Raw genomic sequence first — 19051 nt, 5'->3', positions numbered from 1 at the left:
GTCTACTGGTTATTTGTAAAATTGTCAATATATACATGCTTGAAACTAATGTGTTTGTCAGTTGTTACTAAAGAGGTGGTAGTAATTTATCTTTTACTCAGAAGCAAGCAAACAGCAAAAGAGACTTTGTATCTAAAACATTTTATTTTGATAAAAAGGTGTTAGTTGTTCAACTGTGTCAGTTCAGCGTAAAGTATAAAAATCTGGTACCAACTGATAGATGCTGATGCTCAGTTCACTACACACAGTATTTCTGAATAAGGCTCATGGTCGTTCTCACACACACACACCAGCATTTGTTCTTTTTGTAATACGCAGATTTCTATTCATGTACTTGGTTAATTCTAAAGTAGGCTCACTTGTTGGATGAAGAAACTAGAGAATTTTGAACAGGTTCTTAAGTTCTCACAGACCTGCCTCTCTCTAAGTACATGTGAGATGCAAACATAGGCTCCACCCACACTTATACGCTTTCATTTTAATACGGCGGTTTTGGGGGTTTCAATATGTCAGAGTAGTGTAGGTGCTAGGCGTATGCAGCAATAGAGATGCGTTTTAAATGAAAACGTATTAGTGTGGATGTAACGTTCGTGTAAAGAGAGTGCTACATGTTCTCATATCTGGTGCATAGATCATGAATGAAGAGAGAAGTGCAGCTTTTAATTCACATTTGTGGCACAACTTGGTGAGAGGAGTTTAGAAGAGGCTCTCGACGTCGCCCATTTCTACGACCACAGTCTTCAGCTGGGAGTAGTACTCGATTGTCACCTGGCCGTTCTCTCTGCCAAAGCCTGATAAAGCACAGTAGAGATTGTGTTAACACGTCTGTTTTAATGATTCACCTGACTTTGATTCAGCGAAGCAATAAAGCAATAAAGTGCAATAAAGTGTAATACTGTGAATGTATCTCCTTTGCATTAACAATGACAAAAGTGGTGATTCTGACTATTTTAAAACACCCTACCTGAGTTCTTGTATCCTCCAAATGGCACCTCCACAGGGCTGATGTTGTAGTTGTTGATGTAGCAGGTCCCTGCCTCCAGGTTCTCAGCCACACGATGGGCTCGAGAGATGTCCCTGCAGGCAGAGGAGAGGAACAGACTTCAGATTTTAAGCACAAAAAAAAAAAAAAATTCAACAGTCTGTATGCAACTTGATCACACAGTTAACATGCTGCTTCATCTGCCCTCCAACCACAGAGAACACTATTGTGCAATAGTTTCCACTGGAACACCTGAACTGCTGCCAATAGAATGCAATAACCTCACTATCTACAAAAGCTAACGGTCAGCGGTGTGAATCAGGAGTGGCAACAGACTGCTGAGTAATGATGACAAGCTCAACTGTGCTCTGCTGACCTGGTGAAAACTCCAGAGGCCAATCCAAAGGTGGTGTTGTTGGCCCTCTGGATCACTTCTTCCTCTGTGTTGAAAGGCAGCACGGACATGACCGGGCCAAAGATCTCCTCCTTCACACAGGTCATGTCGTCTCTGCAGTTATCTGTGTCAGGAAAAAGCAGTGGATGTAACACACGGTGCGAACTGGGACAGAATATTTGTGACCAGTTGGGCATGTCAGTCTGTAGGTTTATTTGCACACACAACCATACACACTCCGCTGATGGCTGCAACACCATGATAAAACTTGTGAGAGTGGATGACCAAAGCCTGGCTAATCGAAGCCACACACTCTTTTCTTGCCCGATGGTCAAACTTACTTGTCCAAAATAGAAAATATAAGCTTATTGGAAAAATAAAATCAACAAGGATTTGGACAGTTATTTCTGTCGCTCGTTAATCCATTGCACAGTGCGTTTGAGATCAGAGCAGACACACAATCAGGAACACAGCCTCTGGTTGGATGCCTCTGCAAACCAGGCAAGTTGCACTTACAGTTTACATTTATGTCTGTGAAAGCATGGATGCTTCTCACATGTCAATTCAGTATCTGACCAAATGTTACCCCTTCTGTTCCTGAGATATGACTCTAAGTAATGGCCAAATAAGTGTTTTTTGCAGAACATTATGATGTCATAGTGAAATTGACCTTTGACCGTTTAGATATAAAATGTCATAATTTCATCATTATGTCCTATTAGATATTTGTTTGAAATTTTGTCATAATTAGCATATGAATTCTTGAGTGTTTTATGAAGTCATAGTGACCTTTGACCACCAAATTATAATCAGTTAATTCTTGGACGTTTGTGCCAAATTTGAGAAAATTCCCTTAAGGCCTTCTTCAGATATTATGTTAACAAGAATAAGACCAACTCAAGGTCACAGTAACCTTGACCTTTAAAATCTAATCAGTTCATTGCTACGTTTGTGCCAAATTTGAAGAAAGTCTTCCGAGGTGTTCACGAGAATGAGACACATGCAAGGTCACATTGATCTTTGACCTATAACAACCAAAATCGAATCCCTTCATCGTTGAGTCCAAGTGGATGTTTGTGCCAAATGTGAAGACATCTCTAGGCGTTCTTCAGATATTGCATTTAAAAGAATGCGACACATGTATAGATAGACAGATGGACAACCCGGAAACATAATGCCTCCGGCCACAGCTATCTCTGGCACAGAGGCATAAAAATTGATAAATAATCACAAAAGACATTTAGTTTGACTTCATCTTTACGATTCTCCAGAAAGACGCTGCAGTTTAAGGCTGAATTACAAAGCTTCTGAAAGGGATACGATCGCACCGTAGTCCTCGTCGGTACAGCACAACGGTTAGCTTCTGGGCAAAAAACGGTATGTCATACATCTTCACTGACCCCAGAGTTAACTTTTATGGTGTTCAGTGTGTCAGATTTTTGTCATCAGTCCTGTTAAACGCTTTGTCGCTTGGTGGGGAGAGACTACAAAGAGACTTACCAAGTACGCAGGGTGACATGAAGTAGCCTCCTTTCAATTTGGGGTCACTGGGGACAAAGGGCTCTCCTCCACAAAGCACTTTGGCTCCCTGGAAAAAACAGACATATGAGTCAAATAATTATGAGAATGAAGGTAGGAGTAATTAAACTTCATATAACTGCTGCGGTGCAGTGAGAGTGTCAGTGGTGCTATCACAGCTGATTTATTCTCAGATAAATGCCTCTCCACAGCTGCTCAATTCTTCCACAGGGATCATTAAATGTTCCTCTGATCTAATGATTGGAGGATTATAAACACACCTGCTGCTTGGCCTGGTTGACATATCCCAGCACTTTGTCCAGCTGTGGCTTGCTGATCAGCGCTCCCATTCGGGTGCCGTCCAACAGGGGGTCACCCACAGGGATGGCCTTAGTCCTCTTCACTACTTCTTCCAGGAACTTGGGCATGATCTCTCTCTGCACAAACACTCTGGTCCCATTGCAGCAAACCTGTACAATGCAGAATGTCGAATGTATCGGCTCAGGACGGGCTTGACATCATACGACACAACGCATATATGATACAACTGCCTCACCTGTCCCTGCGTCAGGAAGTTTGCCATGAGTGCTCCTTTCACTGCATTTTCCAGTTCACAGTCTTTGAAGATCAGGAGAGGAGATTTCCCTCCGAGCTCCAGAGTCACCTGCTTCACACTCTTGGCAGACATTTCCATGACCTGAGGGCGGGGAGAACACACAGGGTATTAACGAGGTCAATTGAAGCCTTGTAGCCTTGTCAAGAGTTAGATCAATATCAGGTAATACTGTGAAAAGGCCTGGCCTGTGGTTTTTCCATACTTCTGCTGACAAATAAACTGCACTGAAAACATGTCCTTCTTGACCAAGGTGAAAAATTTGGTGCTGTCTTGCTCTCAGTACCTTCTTGCCTGTTGGCACACTGCCAGTGAAAGAGACTTTGGCGACCTTCGGGTGATGGCAGAGCAAGGTGCCAGTTTCTGCTCCACCTTGAACCACACAGAAGAGTCCGTCTGGTACCCCTGCCTCTTTGTAAATCTCAGCCAGAATGACGGCAGTCACAGGAGTCATCGGAGAGGGCTTAAATACCATGGCGTTACCTAAACAACCAGATTTAAACACGGTGAGTTATGGTGTGATTATTTTTAAGGGACAGGAGAGACACATTACTGCTGCACCATAATTATCTCAAGTCTTATAATAACTTGGTAATACACACTGTTACACGCTCACCACATGCCAGAGCAGGAGCAGACTTCCATGTTGCGATCTGGAAGGGGTAATTCCATGCACCGATTCCCAAGCACACACCAAGGGGCTCCCTCCTGGTGTAGGCAAAGGATCCACCAGGAAGCTGGACGTGCTGGCCTTCAAAGAACCAAATATAACGCAACATTAAACGCCAAGTTTTGGAACTTAAAAGAACAGTGTGTAAGACTTGAGGGGATTTAGTGGCATCTAGCAGTGAAGTTTGCAATGAGATGAAACTTCTCCCGGTTAGAATTCCTTCACTGTTCATTGTTCAGAAGGTTTTAACATGGAGACAGGACAGGCCTCTCCGAAACAAACACACCCAGTAAAAACACTGAATAAAGCAGTTTCATGTTACAAATGAGTGTTTCAAAAACTAAAGTGCACCCACCTGCAAGTGTACCAGCCATGCCAGCATAGTACTCAATGGTCTGCCAGGAAATATCGATATCAACCAGTGCTTCAGTGATGGACTTGCCATTGTTGATCACTTCCAGCTTTGCAATCTTCTCCCTTCTTTCCTATTTTTATCACAATAGCATAAAAAAAGAACAGCTGTTAGTGCAAAACTTTGTCAGAACTATTAAAAAAGATATCAATGTAGTCAGTATTTAGTAGGTAATTTAGTGTCATTACATGTATATAGCTTTAAAAAGGGAAATACATCCATTTTCATAACACACACGTTATTCCTATGGTCTACTGACAGTGAATGGTGAAAGATGTTCTAGATGACACTGAGAGCACCCAGGGGAGTGTTACAGTACACAGGTGCATTTTCTGTTTCAGAACTGAGAAGACTACATTAGTGTACAGTTCACTTGGGTGTAAAAAGAAACACAATCAGTCTCTCGTTCATAGACTGTAGAGCAGCTCCACACTTTACACCCTATGATATCACAGGTTTCTGGTTTCTGGCTTTGAGAGAGGGCGGCTTGTGTTCACCAGTATGGACTGACCTTTCATAGACCATTTATATAACATACTGGTATATAGGTGGTGTTCCCCTTTAAGATTATATAATCCTACCATGACATTAAAGAGGCAACAGACACACAAAAGGTTTATTTTGTACAAATGTAGGCCAGCAGTGGAGGGAGGGGAGGGGAGTTTTTGCTTTTAATGAATAACTACTGTCTTACGGTATGCTTTCAACAGTCAGCTCCAATTTGAGCTGCGCAACAGTGATATCAAACTGGACAGACTCCAGACTACATGGACACAGATTGACCCTCACCCTGATAATGCGGGCGGCCTCTAACATCACCCGAGCCCTCTCCATGCCCGTCATCTTGCTCCACTTTAGGTAGGCAGCATGGGCGCTCTGTATGGCCTCATCCACCTCCTCAGCCCCACAGGGTACCATCTGACACAAGACACGACCTGCACAGACAACAAGATCTACAGGTTACTTCATTACTTAACAAGCAGACTATCTCAGTTATTACCAGAGGTGGAAGAAGTACTTAGACCTTCAACTTAAGTTTAAGTGGCAATAATGAAGTGTAGAAATACTCTGTGTTCAAAACTTGACTGTTTACTTTGAGGACAGAAGTAAATATCGGATTTTAGTACAGTACCTGAGTAAATGCAGGGTTCCCCACACATTCATTTATACGTGGCGGCCTGCCATGATTAAAACATCTGCTGCCATGTTTTGATTTTCTATTTTTGGAAACTCATTGTCCATTTTTATTATACAAGATATGATTTAAACCTCGGGATACAAATGTGTCTTATTTGAAATTAAAATGACATGAAAATGGTGTATTTTAAGTTTGTCAAGTATTTTTCTCTCCAGCTAAATGCAAATCACAAAAATCTTCACTGGCGTCATGTAACTACAAACATTAATGTAAATACGGCACTTAAGCACAATTTCAGGTGCTTGTACTTCACTTGAGTCTTTTCTTTTTAATGCCACTTTATACTTTTACTGCACTACATTTCAGTGGGAAATTTGGTACTTTTTGATTCGCTACATTGATCTGACAGCTTTAGTTGTCTCGCTTGAGCTACTTAAAGATTTTTTGCGTAAAAAACATTTTATGAAACATGATGCTTTGTTGTAAATCGATCCACCCAACAGTTAATACAAATACAGCAGGCTGGGATTGGGTTAGTCTCAGGTCTTCCTCTTCCATCCACCTGTCCCACCGTCCCGCCTGACCACCATGCGGTCTAGAGCCTTCAGCCGCTCTGCCCCGACTCTGGACTCCCTCCAACCAGACAGTCGTGCCATCAGTCTCAAAGCCTAAAAACTCACCGCTTTCAAAAAGCCTCCCATCCATTTGACTTTATTCCTTAACTCGTTGACTTTTTTTGGCTGTTATTTTCTCTATCTTTGCCTGTAAGGTGATCTTGAGTGGTAAAGGTGTCCATATATAACATGTTTTATTATCATTATTATTAATCAATTAGCCACCTGACACAAAATTATGCAAGAACTAGTCTTTTTTCTGCATTTTCACAGTGTGGTACTAGCATTTACTTATGTAAAGGAACTGAATACTTCACCACTGCAAAATACTCAAAAGTAATTAAATATTACGAACGTATTTTAAATACATTTAATTGAAATACTTTCCATGTCTGCTTGTTATCAGATTTGTTTAAAGTCATCACATGCCATAGCTAATCCACCCACCACAGAAGAAGAAAAGGGAGGGTTAGAGTTACATAACATCATGTCCTCATAGTGACCCTGCTGCACAGATGTGTGCACCCACCCACCTCATCCGACTTAACATTTTAACCAGTATGACCAGTTTAGACATGAAGCAGTGCACAATGAACCAGTTTGCAGTGTGCTGTATTTACCAGTCGCAGGTTCAAACACGGGCTCTGCGTTTTTCTCCTGCCGGGGCTTCACTCGTTTCCCACCCCAGAAATTCAGAGGCTCTGTGAACACCACGGTTCCTGTGCTGGCTCCGGGCATGGTGTCGAGGATTGACTGGGCCATTTTAAAAAGAGGCAGTGGACCTGCAGGGACACGAAGCGTTACAGCAAAGTTATTTAATTAACTAACATTTAGGACAAGTGAGTCAAACTGCTCGCTCTTACCGTTAGCTAACTGTCTGCATCACTGTAGTGCTATTAGCTAAACTAGCATGAGACACGACAGAATGCGCAGGTAAATTTAAACAGATATGCACAAAAAGGAAATTAAGCTTTACCGTTGTCGTTTCAGCAGACGGACTGGAGAGTGTCGATGGAGAGGTCGCATAAAAGGAACCTTTCACGCCCCGTTAACCTGTCAGGACACGCCTCCTGCTGCTGCCACCTAAGATTTTAACTGCGCCTATAGACAGTGGATTACGCCTTAAAGGGCAACACACACGGAAAATTACCAAATGTCGCGAGTATTGGAGGGCCTGTGTCCTGGAATTGCTATGGTAAAATGATTCGATATTAAAGTAAACTTTAAACACCTAATTTACTTCAAATGTATGGTAAAACTATTATCTAATAATTTCAATTGACTCGCTATTATGATGTTGATTAATGGACACAACATTATAGAGCTCCTAAGTTGCGTGTTTCTGGTACATGGGACCTTAAAAATCGATTTCTCATAATGTATTTCAATGGCTAGATGAAAATTATTTTCTGGTCCTGTTTGAATTGTGCCATAAATTTCACATAAGTTGTTTGTGAATTTTTAATATGTTTTTTCGTGCAAAGAAGGCTACAATTTAGCGAGAAGAAGTTTGATACTGTTAGGTTTTGTGTGAGAGCGCTTTGTGGACTACAGCTCTTCGCTGCTCTCGACGCGTATGATATACATCACCACTCGCACTCGGAACATGGCTGTGTCTCTGGTACACTTCACCGCCTTCTTCCAAGGAGAGGACAAAAGCCTTAAGCATGGTGAAAACCACTACAAGTCTGGACATGTGGAAAATTTCAGTGGGGAGATGTTTGCCGATCTGATAGCTCCATAGATCGTGGCAGAAGACCCAGCAGCAGCACTGTGAGGTGAAAAGTGGAGGGAAAGTGTGATGACGTGACGTCACATAGGCGACATGTAGTCTTTCTCATTACGTTGTTTCCACAGCCTTTAACTGAAGAATCATACAATAAACTGTCAAACTCATGAACAAATGAAAAAATATTATTTAGACCGACACAAAACATTTGTGTAATCCAAGGCATTTAATGACTGGGACCAGAAAATAATAATTTTCTCTCCATTGACTCCCATTCATATTTTCCGAGCCTAGAGGTCCTATGGGGGTCTACCGGAAGGGGCGTGACTTATGAGCTCTCTGATGTCATGGTGAAGCTGACCTTTGACCGTTTGGATATAAAATGCCATCACTTAATCATTTTATATCCAATTTGACATTTCTTTGAAGTTTTGCCATAATTAGCATATGAATTAATTTGGTCACAGTGACCTTTGATCACCAAATTCTAATCAGTTAATTCTTGAGTTCAAGCGGACATTTGAGCCAAATTTGAGGAAATTCCCTCAACGCATTCTTGAGATATTGTGTTCACAACAGTAAGACCAGCTCAATGTCACAGTGACCTTGACTTTCAAAATCTAATCAGTTCATTGTTAAGTTTGTGCCAAATTTGAAGAAATTCTTTCCATTTTATGCTATCAGACATTTGTGTGAAATCAGAATTAGAATCGGTTTTATTGCCAAGTAGGTTTTCACATACAAGGAATTTGGCTTGGTGTATTGGCGCATAACAAAAAGTATAAAATATATAAAAATAATATAAAGTAAAAGTATAAAAAGGAAATAGTATTAACAATTAAATATAAAATCTGAGCGCAAATAACAATAATAATAGTAACATAAAAAATATGTACACTGTAAACATGAATAGGGTGCCCACGTGTGCAAATAACAGTTGTGCAAAGTATGACTGTGCAAGTTTAACTGTATGCAAATTTCAGTGTAAGTATGAATTCTGAGTCTGGCCAAAAACATGTTTTGTGAGGTCACTGTGACCTTGATCTTTGACATTCAACAAATTCTAATCAGTTCATTCTTGAGTCTACCTGGACATTTGTGCCAAATCTTACGAAAGTCCTCCAAGGCATTAGAGATACTGCATGCACAACAACGAGAGGGGTGCAAGTACAGATGACCTTGACTTTTGCCAAGCAAAAAATCCAGTCAGCTCCTCGAGCATGAGTGGATGTTTGTGCCAAATAAAAATATTCCCTCAAGACATTCTTGAGATATTACGTGCATGAGAATTTGACCGATGAGGTCACAGTGACTTTGACCAACAAAATCTTATTAGTTCATTGTTAGGTCCAAGTGGACATTTGTGCCAAGTTTGAAGAATTTCCCTGAGTGTTCTTGAGATATCGCATTCAAGAGAATAAAAAAGGACGGACGGATGGACAGACCTCCTCCTGCCACGGCTATTGCCAGCACGGCGGCATAAAAATAAATCAGGAGGGGTAACAAATGTTGTTAAGCAACACCTGCTAGTTACATTGTTACATCTGTGTCTTTACCAAGCATCAGTTAAAAAGTTGAACATGTGGTGACATATTACTGATATATTATTGTACTGGAAAAATTTAAATGGAGCCCATCAGCCACTGGATATTTGTAGAAATGTGATTATAAATGCTTGTTTGTCAGTTATTACTAAAAAAGTGGTAGTGAACTATCTTTACAGTCAATTAATCTTCAGATTCAGAAGCAACAAGCAAACTTTGAATCTAACATATTTAGCTGCTCAACAGATGTATGTACACATGTATGACACAAACACAGAGTACATCCACACTGATACGTTTTTATTTTAAAACAGTGTTTGAAAGTGAAAACGTTCTTTGTACATACAGACATTGTAGCACCATTTCAGAAATAATCTCCATCCATACTAGCATGCATGAAATAGCATATCACATGACCATCCACGCACACTGGGCATGCATGTGCTGGTGTAAACAGAAGTATATCATCTAGTCTGCAGATGGTTGCAGATAATAGAACAGCAATGGTGACAAGCAAGACATGGTATTCTTTTGCTTGGTGGACGAAATTGAATTATTACTTAAAGTAACACAAGTCAAGGTGGCAGAAAACAGATTGAGAGTTGTTGCAAAGCAAATACAGCATAACTGATAAGATCCAATCAGGAGGCACGTGGGTGTCTATGTCATTATTTTCAAAAGTCTCTGTTTACGTACGTCCGGACTAAAACACAATCCCAGCATTTTCAAACTAAAACAAGCTCAGCAGCGTCTTAAAAATTCTCTGTTTTAGGGGTAGACATAACAATAGCTAATGAATTTTAACATGAAAACGTATTAGTGTGGGTGTAGCATTCGTGAAAGAAGAGAGAGCTACGTGTACTCAGATCTGGTGCATAGATCATGAATGAAGGTAGAGGTGCAGCTTTTAATTCATAGCTGTGGCACAACTTGGTGAGTTTAGAAGAGGCTCTCGACGTCGGCCATTTCCACAACCACAGTCTTCAGCTGGGAGTAGTACTCGATTGTCACCTGGCCGTTCTCTCTGCCAAAGCCTGATAAAGCACAGTAGAGATTGTGTTAACACTCTTCTCACCTGATTCAGTGAAGATAATTTAGGTCACTCACTGCAATAAAGTGTAATACTATGAATGTACTTCCTTTGCATATACGATGACAAAAATGGTGATTCTGACCATTTTTTAAACCCTACCTGAGTTCTTGTATCCTCCAAATGGCACCATCACAGAGCCGGTGTTGTAGTTGTTGATGAAGCAGGTCCCTGCCTCCAGGTTCTCAGCCACACGATGGGCTCGAGAGATGTCCCTGCAGGCAGAGGAGAGGAACAGACTTCAGATTTTAAGCACAGCAATATGCAGCCTCATCTGCCCCTGACCACAGAGACTACTTTTGCACAATAGTTTCCACTTGGCAGATTTTTTCATTGGCTGCGGTTCAGGGTTTCGTAAAAGCAGCCGTCAAGAAAACTGCCAAATGGAATGCAATAAGTACTGTGTGAACTCGATACAGAGAAACATGATTGCGTAAGAAGGCTGGCAGCTATCATCAGAAAACCTTACTAATGTTACACAGCAAGCTGGTGTTGTTGTCCAAACAATCAATATGATATTGTATTGTCTTCTGCTGACCTGGTGAAGACTCCAGAGGCCAATCCAAAGGTGGTGTCGTTGGCCCTCTTGATCACTTCCTCCTCTGTGTCGAAAGGCAGCACGGACATGACCGGGCCAAAGATCTCCTCCTTCACACAGGTCATGTCGTCTCTGCAGTTATCTGTGTCAGGAAAAAACAATGGATGTCACTCAGCTCTCAGGACTTTTGTAGCCTCCAACTGAATCTCCGTGGTTTGGAGTTCTCTCCTGCGTCCTGTTTGTACTCTCAGATATCTGCTTTATTTTACGGTTTCACGTTCGCTTTCAGCCGTGAAGGAGTCATGTTAAGTTACTGCTGATGATGCTGCTGCTTCACAATAAAAGCTTTTAAATAACAAAATAAAGGTGGACTTTTATTGTAAGACAAGCCGTCATCAGTCAAAGACACTGTCTAGCAGGTAGCCCAGTTGTAATGGAACCACGAATCCCTGCTATGCTGCGCTGACGTGCCGAGACCAAACCAAGCTAGCACCAGTGTGGAAAAATGATATAGCATGTCAGATTCTTCTCATCAGTCCTTTTAAGTGCTTGGTAATGAAACACAGCTGGAATGGGTGGAAATGAGGGTGTTACAAGAAATCAAAACATCCTGGATAATCCATATAGAGACTTACCAAGTACGCAGGGTGACATGAAGTAGCCTCCTTTCAATTTGGGGTCACTGGGGACAAAGGGCTCTCCTCCACAAAGCACCTTGGCTCCCTAGAGTATCAGAGTCATACAGCTATAAGAATTAAGATAAGTGTAATTAAACTTCATATAGCTGCTTTCATGTGCAGTGAGAGTGTCAGTGGTGCTATCACAGCTGATTTATTCTCAGATAAATGCCTCTCCACAGCTGCTCAATTCTTCCACAGGGATCATTAAATGTTCCTCTGATCTAATGATCGGAGGATTATAAACACACCTGCTGCTTGGCCTGGTTGACATATCCCAGCACTTTGTCCAGCTGTGGCTTGCTGATCAGCGCTCCCATTCGGGTGCCGTCCAACAGGGGGTCACCCACAGGGATGGCCTTAGTCCTCTTCACTACTTCTTCCAGGAACTTGGGCATGATCTCTCTCTGCACAAACACTCTGGTCCCATTGCAGCAAACCTGTACAATGCAGAATGTCGAATGTATCGGCTCAGGACGGGCTTGACATCATACAACACAACGCATATATGATACAACTGCCTCACCTGTCCCTGCGTCAGGAAGTTTGCCATGAGTGCTCCTTTCACTGCATTTTCCAGTTCACAGTCTTTGAAGATCAGGAGAGGAGATTTCCCTCCGAGCTCCAGAGTCACCTGCTTCACACCCTTTGCAGACATTTCCATAACCTGAGGGCAGGGAGAACACACAGGGTATTAACAAGAGGGAAAATTAGTGCCTTGTCACGTTCCTCAGGCCATTCCTAAACAGTTTTTGTGGTGTGACATGGTGCATTGTCCTGCTGGGGGGCATTGCTATCAGGGAGTGCTGTTGCCGTGAGGGGGCGATTTGGTCTGCAACAGTGTTTGGTTGGGTGGAGCGTGTCAAGTGGCATCCACATGAATGCCGGGACCAAAGGTTCACCAGCAGAACAATGCATTGTAACAAGATGATCAATGTTATTCACTTAACCTGGCAGTGGTTTTAATGTTTTGACTGATCGGTGTTCAGCCACACTGGGTGCAAATAGCATTGTTGGCTACAGACACGTGGATGCTCAAAGCATCTCGCAAAATAATTTGTATGTCCACCCTGCGAATGGGATCTGCTCCAAAATCTAATGAGTTCTTTCTGAGCCCATGCCACCACCAAGTTTCATGAAAATCAGGAGAGTAATTTTTGTGTTATCCTGCTGACAGACAAACAAACTTTACCAAAAACATAACCTCATGGGCAGACGTAAAAATGATTGCACTGTCTTGGTCTCCATACCTTCTTGCCTGTTGGCACACTGCCAGTGAAAGAGACTTTGGCGACCTTCGGGTGATGGCAGAGCAAGGTGCCAGTTTCTGCTCCACCTTGAACCACACAGAAGAGTCCGTCTGGTACCCCTGCCTCTTTGTAAATCTCAGCCAGAATGATGGCAGTCACAGGAGTCATCGGAGAGGGCTTAAATACCATGGCGTTACCTAAACAACCAGATTTAAACATGGTTATGGTTATGGTGTGTGCGTTTATGTTTAAGGGACAGGAGAGACACATTACTGCTGCACCATAATTATCTCAAGTCTTATAATAATTTGGTAATACACACTGTTACACACTCACCACATGCCAGAGCAGGAGCAGACTTCGATGCTGCGATCGCGAAGGGGTAATTCCATGCACCGATTCCCACGCACACACCAAGGGGCTCCCTCCTGGTGTAGGCAAAGGATCCACCAGGAAGCTGGACGTGCTGGCCTTCAAAGAACCAAACACGGCGCAACAGCAAAACATCACAATGCTAAATTTTACAGCTTAAGAAAATCACACTTTTCTGACAAAAACTAAAGTGTTGGTGCACCCACCTGCAAGCGTACCAGCCATGCCAGCATAGTACTCAATGGTCTGAGCAGAACAAACAATATTGCCCAGTGCTTCAGTGATGGTCTTGCCATTGTTGATCACCTCCAGCTTTGCAATCTTCTCACTTCTTTCCTTGTTTTGTTAGAATAAAAAGAACCAAAAAGTCTTGAAATACTAAATAAAAAAAGATGCAAAAAGATACTCTGTGGTGGTTTAGTCTCATTACATGTGTAATTTTAACATTATACAATCAAGTGCTGCAGATGTGATGTTTTTTTGTGGGCCGACACAGACGTTAGCATCACTCTGGTTGCCTTGTCAAAATGCCAGTGGGATTTTTCCATTGGATATTGGATTATTACTGAAAATTATCTCTTGTTTAGTAAGATAATCCTCACAAACAAACACCAATTTTATGATTTTTGAGGCCTAAATGCAATTGCCAGAAGTAAAAAGCTAACATTAGACTATAAACCAACGACACCCCAGCCGCATAAATTCATCATTGCTGGCACAACAAGGTTGTAAAGCTGTGTTTGGCGTAATGATGATCTGTAGTTTCCTTTAGCCACTTGTTAGCATTAAGTTCTTTTTAAAGACACGTCAAAGCTTCAGAATTCACAAGTGGGGTATTTACTGACGAATTTCATGTCATAGAACAAAATGTGAAAGTCTCTCAAGCTTGTGTTAACCCCAGACCTTATTTCAGGCATCTAACCAAAAACCCATTGACTTGAAAACAAGGAAACCAGGAGTGCTAAAAAGCTGACTCATCTCCTGGTTTTAGGACTCATTCTTGTACCACTCTCTGTTGGTGACAAACCAAGGTTGAAATCCTTACCGGCATGACATTAAAGAGGCCACAGACACACAAAAGGTTTATTTTGTGCAAATGTAGGCCAGCAGTGGAAGGAGGGGAGGGGAGTTTTTGCTTTTAATGAATAACTACTGTCTTACGGCATGCTTTCAACAGTCAGCTCCAATTTGAGCTGCGCAACAGACTACATGGACACAGATTGACCCTTACCCTGATAATGCGGGCGGCCTCTAACATTACTCGAGCTCTCTCCATGCCCGCCATCTTGCTCCATTTAAGGTAGGCAGCATGGGCGCTCTGCATGGCCTCGTCCACCTCCTCAGCCCCACAGGGTACCATCTGACACAAGACACGACCTGCACAAACAACAAGATCTACAGGTTACACGGGCTGAGCTCCAGGACAAACACAAGAAGTGAGAGAAACATGAGGACTCTATCGCAAGTACTACTATATTGTAACAAACGCAGCTGCAAAACTTGTTTTCAGATTTTCTCTTTTAAAAACATTCATTCAACTAAAAAAAAAAAAAAAAAAAAAAAAAAGCCAGAGGGCACTCCACCCCAGCAAAGAAATCCCACAGCGCGGAAATACTCTGTTACAAGTCAGAGTACCACATTCAAAACGTTACTTAAGTAAAAGTAATTAAATATCAGTGTCAAAACATGTTAAAGCACTAAAAGTACTTGCTATGGAGAATATCAGAATGAGTCAGTATTAGGTCCAAAACTGTTTATTTTGTATATAAATGATAAATGTATGGAACCCAGAAAATTTAAATTTCTTCGTAGACGACACTGTGCTCTTTGTTCGGGGGAAAATCTGCAGCAGCTTTTGATGGAGGTCACAACAGAAATGAGTGAATTAAAACAATGGTTTAGCATAAATAATTTGTCTTTAAATTTGAACAAAACTAAATTTATGTTGTTTGGAAACCACAGTATAGACACAGAAGTACAGATGACAATTGACAATGTGGAAAGAGTCTACGAAATTAAAAATGTTCCTAAACAGATATACTTACACTGTGTGTCAGGCCCCATTGCAGCGATACGTCTACTGCACCGCCATATTGGAGAGGGCAAGTAAACAAATGCAAGCAAACAAGGGAGCTGTGTTTTTCCGGACAAAAAGCCCTACAGCGTTTATATTTCTCAACCCCGATGATCTGCACGTAGTAGATTCTGGAAATTTTTGTCTGCAGTTAATTATAATCTGGACATTTAGGCCACAATAACTGCTGGATGCTCAGTAGAGAACTGTGTGTTAGGCTTATATGAACTGAATTACTTTATTGCTGAAAAACTACTTGAATTCAGCTTATTTTAAAATACTTGTGAAGACGTCATGATACGGTGTAACTGATTATGAAGTAGACAACTTATCAACTTGCTAGCGTGCTAGCTAGCTAACGCCGTGTGCTTGATTCCCTGATCTTATGATCCAGCGGCAATGAGGCATCTATCTGTGCGTCCCCATACCCACACTACCATACTATAAAGTATGCCAGAGACAGTATGTCCCAATAAATTATGTCAAATGCAGTATGCCAAAAAATACCAGGATGTTCTACTACATCTGGTCCGATTTTGCAGTATGCAAGCCAGCATGCTTTTCTGGCTATTCTGACCCACAATCCTCTGCGCAGTAAAAGATCCGATCACATCAACTGAGCCACAGAAAGATGACAGCTTGACCACTCATTGACAGCTGACTGACAGCTGTCAGAAGTCGCAGTGACGGATGACAGCACGTTCAAGTCACTGATGACCAGACGAATAGTAATAACAGGAACATTGATTGTTTAAGTGAAAAAAATAGTCATAAATATTACAAACAACAACTATAAAACTATAAAAATATAACGATGACAGAGTAATGGTGGGTAAGGGAGATGGTGCTTTTGCAGTTGCTGCTCCAAAGCTCTGGAATAGCCTTCACCTCTCAATCAAATCCTCCCCCTCCATTGACAATTTTAAGACAAATCTTAAAACGTACATGTTTTTAATGGCCTTTAGTTGTTTGCAGTGATTTTAATATTTTATTTTATTTTATTTTAATATTTTATTCTATTATCTTTTTAATGTTTGTAATTGTTCTTACCAGTTTTATTCTATTTTATATTTGTGTACATTTTATATTGCCATATATTTGTGTGCCATTCTTTTATTTTGTACAGCACTTTGGGCAGCTGCCATTGTTTTTCAATAAAGTTTAAGTTTATTTACTTTTATTAATCCCCCTGAGGGGAAATTAATTAAATGTGCTATATAAATAAACTTGATCTCCATCTCTGGCAAATTTGGTAAGTGCTGTTTGTCTTATCTCCAAGGTCATGGATATAAGAGCAAGAAGGTCAAAGTTCAGGGTGTAATGTTATGAGACAGTAGTATGTCTTGATTGTGTGCATACTGCATACAACAGTACATACTTTTTAAGGGCAGCTGTAATACCTACTGTATCTGTGGGGATGCCCTTTTTTCACTTGAGCACATGGGTGCAGATCTGATGACAAGTTTGGGGGGGACACAATCAGTTGTGATTTTTTTTTTTTAAATTGCACGTGTGCAAATCATGCTCACAGAGCGCTTGAGATTGCCAGCATATTTCACGATTTCATAGAGGCTCATCACCATCACCAAGTCATTCAAAAAGCACTACAAAGAGAATCATATGCTTACCTTTACTGTTTATTTCTCTTAAACAGCCAGTAGTACATGGAACCAGCCATCACCCTCCTTTTCACTGCTTCGCTGTTAGTTAATGCTACTTCTAGTTTCAGGGTCTCAGGCATGTTATGTCCACTCACGTTCTCATCTCTCGCCTCTCACGGATTCCCATTTCTCCTCATCATCTTCCCTTTCTCCCAGTATATAGGGCTACTGTATACATTTGTTCAATTTCAATCATTTAAGCTATTTAGAATTGGGGGGGGGGGGCAATTTGTGTTTTTCAGAATTGGGGGGGACATGTCCCACCCATCCCCCCTGGGATCTGCACCCATGCTTGAGCACCTGTCCCACAAACTGTCTGTGTATGGCACTGGTCCCCACCAAAGTTGAAATGAAACCTACGCCCTTCTCTGATTACACAATGAACCACTCTGCAGTGTGCTGTATTTACCAGTCGCAGGTTCAAACACGGGCTCTGCGTTTTTCTCCTGCCGGGGCTTCACTCGTTTCCCACCCCAGAAATTCAGAGGCTCTGTGACCACCACGGTTCCTGTGGCGGCTCCGGGCATGGTGTCGAGGATTGACTGGGCCATTTTAAAAAGAGGCAGTGGACCTGCAGGGACACGAAGCGTTACAGCAAAGTTACTTAAAACAGCTAATATTAAGGAGAAGTACAATGCACATAACTAAACAAGCACGAGGAAAAGCAGCACACCGGACCAGTAGATACATTTGAACATGGACTACAGAGGAAAAACGTCAACCTTACCGTTAATGCGTCAGCACACAGACTGGATAGTGTTGACACAGAGGCAGAGAAAATATAATTTCACCTCCTCCCTCCAGTTGGACTTCGGAGTGAAGTCGGAAAAGCATTGAAATCTGGCATTTACAAGCATACACGTTGGGGTTTTCGTTTCATTTCATTAACTGTCCTTTTTTTCCGAATTCCATGTTCCATGTCCTAGTTTTTAAACTGGGAAGCGCTCATTTCGGAGGTTACGTGGTTCGGAACTCCGAGTTCCGACTTCCAGTGTAACTGTAACGCACCATAAGGCACGAGGGTCCTGAGAGGAGCTGGTAGCTGTGTCTGTGCTGTGGCGGTAACCACAGTGATCACATACAACTGTCTAATGACGGAGCTGGTGATTTTTCTGCCACATGAAGCCAGAGAAGAAAGAAAAATAATCACAGCGTTTTTTTTTTTTCAAGAACCTAAATATCCTATGCCTGTTGCCTGTTGCCTTTCCCAGATGTGGCAAATATTTGTTTTGTAATGTTGAGTAGCTAGTCTGACAATAATAAGAAGGCATTTGGACTCACCTGAAGTAGGCTAAATGTAAAATAACAACATTCTAGTGGACAAACTGGCCCAGTGCCTGTTTCCACTGCGGTGAATGAACCACTAAGTGTTTTCTTGCACATGCATACCTTTGTGTTTTCTTGCGATGTATTCTTCGGATCTTCGGTGGTGTTAGTTGACAGAAACGTATTTATTTACTAGATTAATTTCTTATGTTTTAACATTATGTGTTGCGGTAAGAAACGTAACACCTCCTGTGGTCCAAAACACACTGATCCCCACACCTGTTTGTCTTTTGTACTTAATTGATTGACGTGACCCATCACCAATTCTAAAAACCTTGACTGCCCCCTTGTGGTGTGGCAGCAAACAAAAAACACCCATATTGGCTCCAACATTATGTTTATAATCATTTACATGAAGGCACGAGTGTGAATCATTTCAATTTTATTTTATTATTAATTTTTGCACATAGCTTCTTTGCTTTTTTTTTTGTCAGAATACAGTTAAACTT

General features: G+C 41.6%; 2 protein-coding genes across 4 annotated transcripts; both read right to left on the bottom strand.

Annotated features, from left to right (window-relative positions):
* Positions 1 to 125: 125 nt before the first annotated feature.
* LOC117254503 (4-trimethylaminobutyraldehyde dehydrogenase) lies at positions 126 to 18028 on the bottom strand. Of its 2 annotated transcripts, none has more exons than XM_078168597.1 (12): positions 18004 to 18028; positions 6962 to 7123; positions 5379 to 5524; positions 4533 to 4662; positions 4124 to 4258; positions 3794 to 3990; positions 3451 to 3591; positions 3176 to 3364; positions 2877 to 2964; positions 1359 to 1500; positions 965 to 1077; positions 126 to 791 (listed from the first exon to the last, which is right to left on the bottom strand). In XM_078168597.1, the coding sequence occupies exons 2-12, from the start codon at positions 7101 to 7103 to the stop codon at positions 697 to 699; spliced, it is 1518 nt and encodes a 505-aa protein (XP_078024723.1). In that variant the 5' UTR covers positions 7104 to 7123; positions 18004 to 18028; the 3' UTR covers positions 126 to 696. The 2 variants fall into 2 exon arrangements, with proteins under 2 accessions (XP_078024723.1, XP_033478755.2); XM_033622864.2 differs by lacking the exon at positions 18004 to 18028 and adding an exon at positions 7318 to 7443.
* Positions 9894 to 18824, bottom strand: LOC117254436 (4-trimethylaminobutyraldehyde dehydrogenase-like). 2 transcript variants are annotated; one of them, XM_033622745.2, is made up of 12 exons: positions 18666 to 18824; positions 17686 to 17847; positions 14773 to 14918; positions 13748 to 13877; positions 13506 to 13640; positions 13170 to 13366; positions 12446 to 12586; positions 12171 to 12359; positions 11878 to 11965; positions 11243 to 11384; positions 10807 to 10919; positions 9894 to 10648 (listed from the first exon to the last, which is right to left on the bottom strand). In XM_033622745.2, the coding sequence occupies exons 2-12, from the start codon at positions 17825 to 17827 to the stop codon at positions 10554 to 10556; spliced, it is 1518 nt and encodes a 505-aa protein (XP_033478636.1). In that variant the 5' UTR covers positions 17828 to 17847; positions 18666 to 18824; the 3' UTR covers positions 9894 to 10553. The 2 variants fall into 2 exon arrangements, with proteins under 2 accessions (XP_033478636.1, XP_033478637.1); XM_033622746.2 differs by lacking the exon at positions 18666 to 18824 and adding an exon at positions 18004 to 18141.
* Positions 18825 to 19051: the final 227 nt, after the last annotated feature.

This window comes from Epinephelus lanceolatus, chromosome 6 (assembly GCF_041903045.1).
Source record: "Epinephelus lanceolatus isolate andai-2023 chromosome 6, ASM4190304v1, whole genome shotgun sequence".
In the NCBI taxonomy this organism is placed as follows: domain Eukaryota; kingdom Metazoa; phylum Chordata; class Actinopteri; order Perciformes; family Serranidae; genus Epinephelus; species Epinephelus lanceolatus.
Note: the sequence above shows the minus strand (reverse complement) of the source record. Positions and strands in the feature narration are given on the sequence as shown.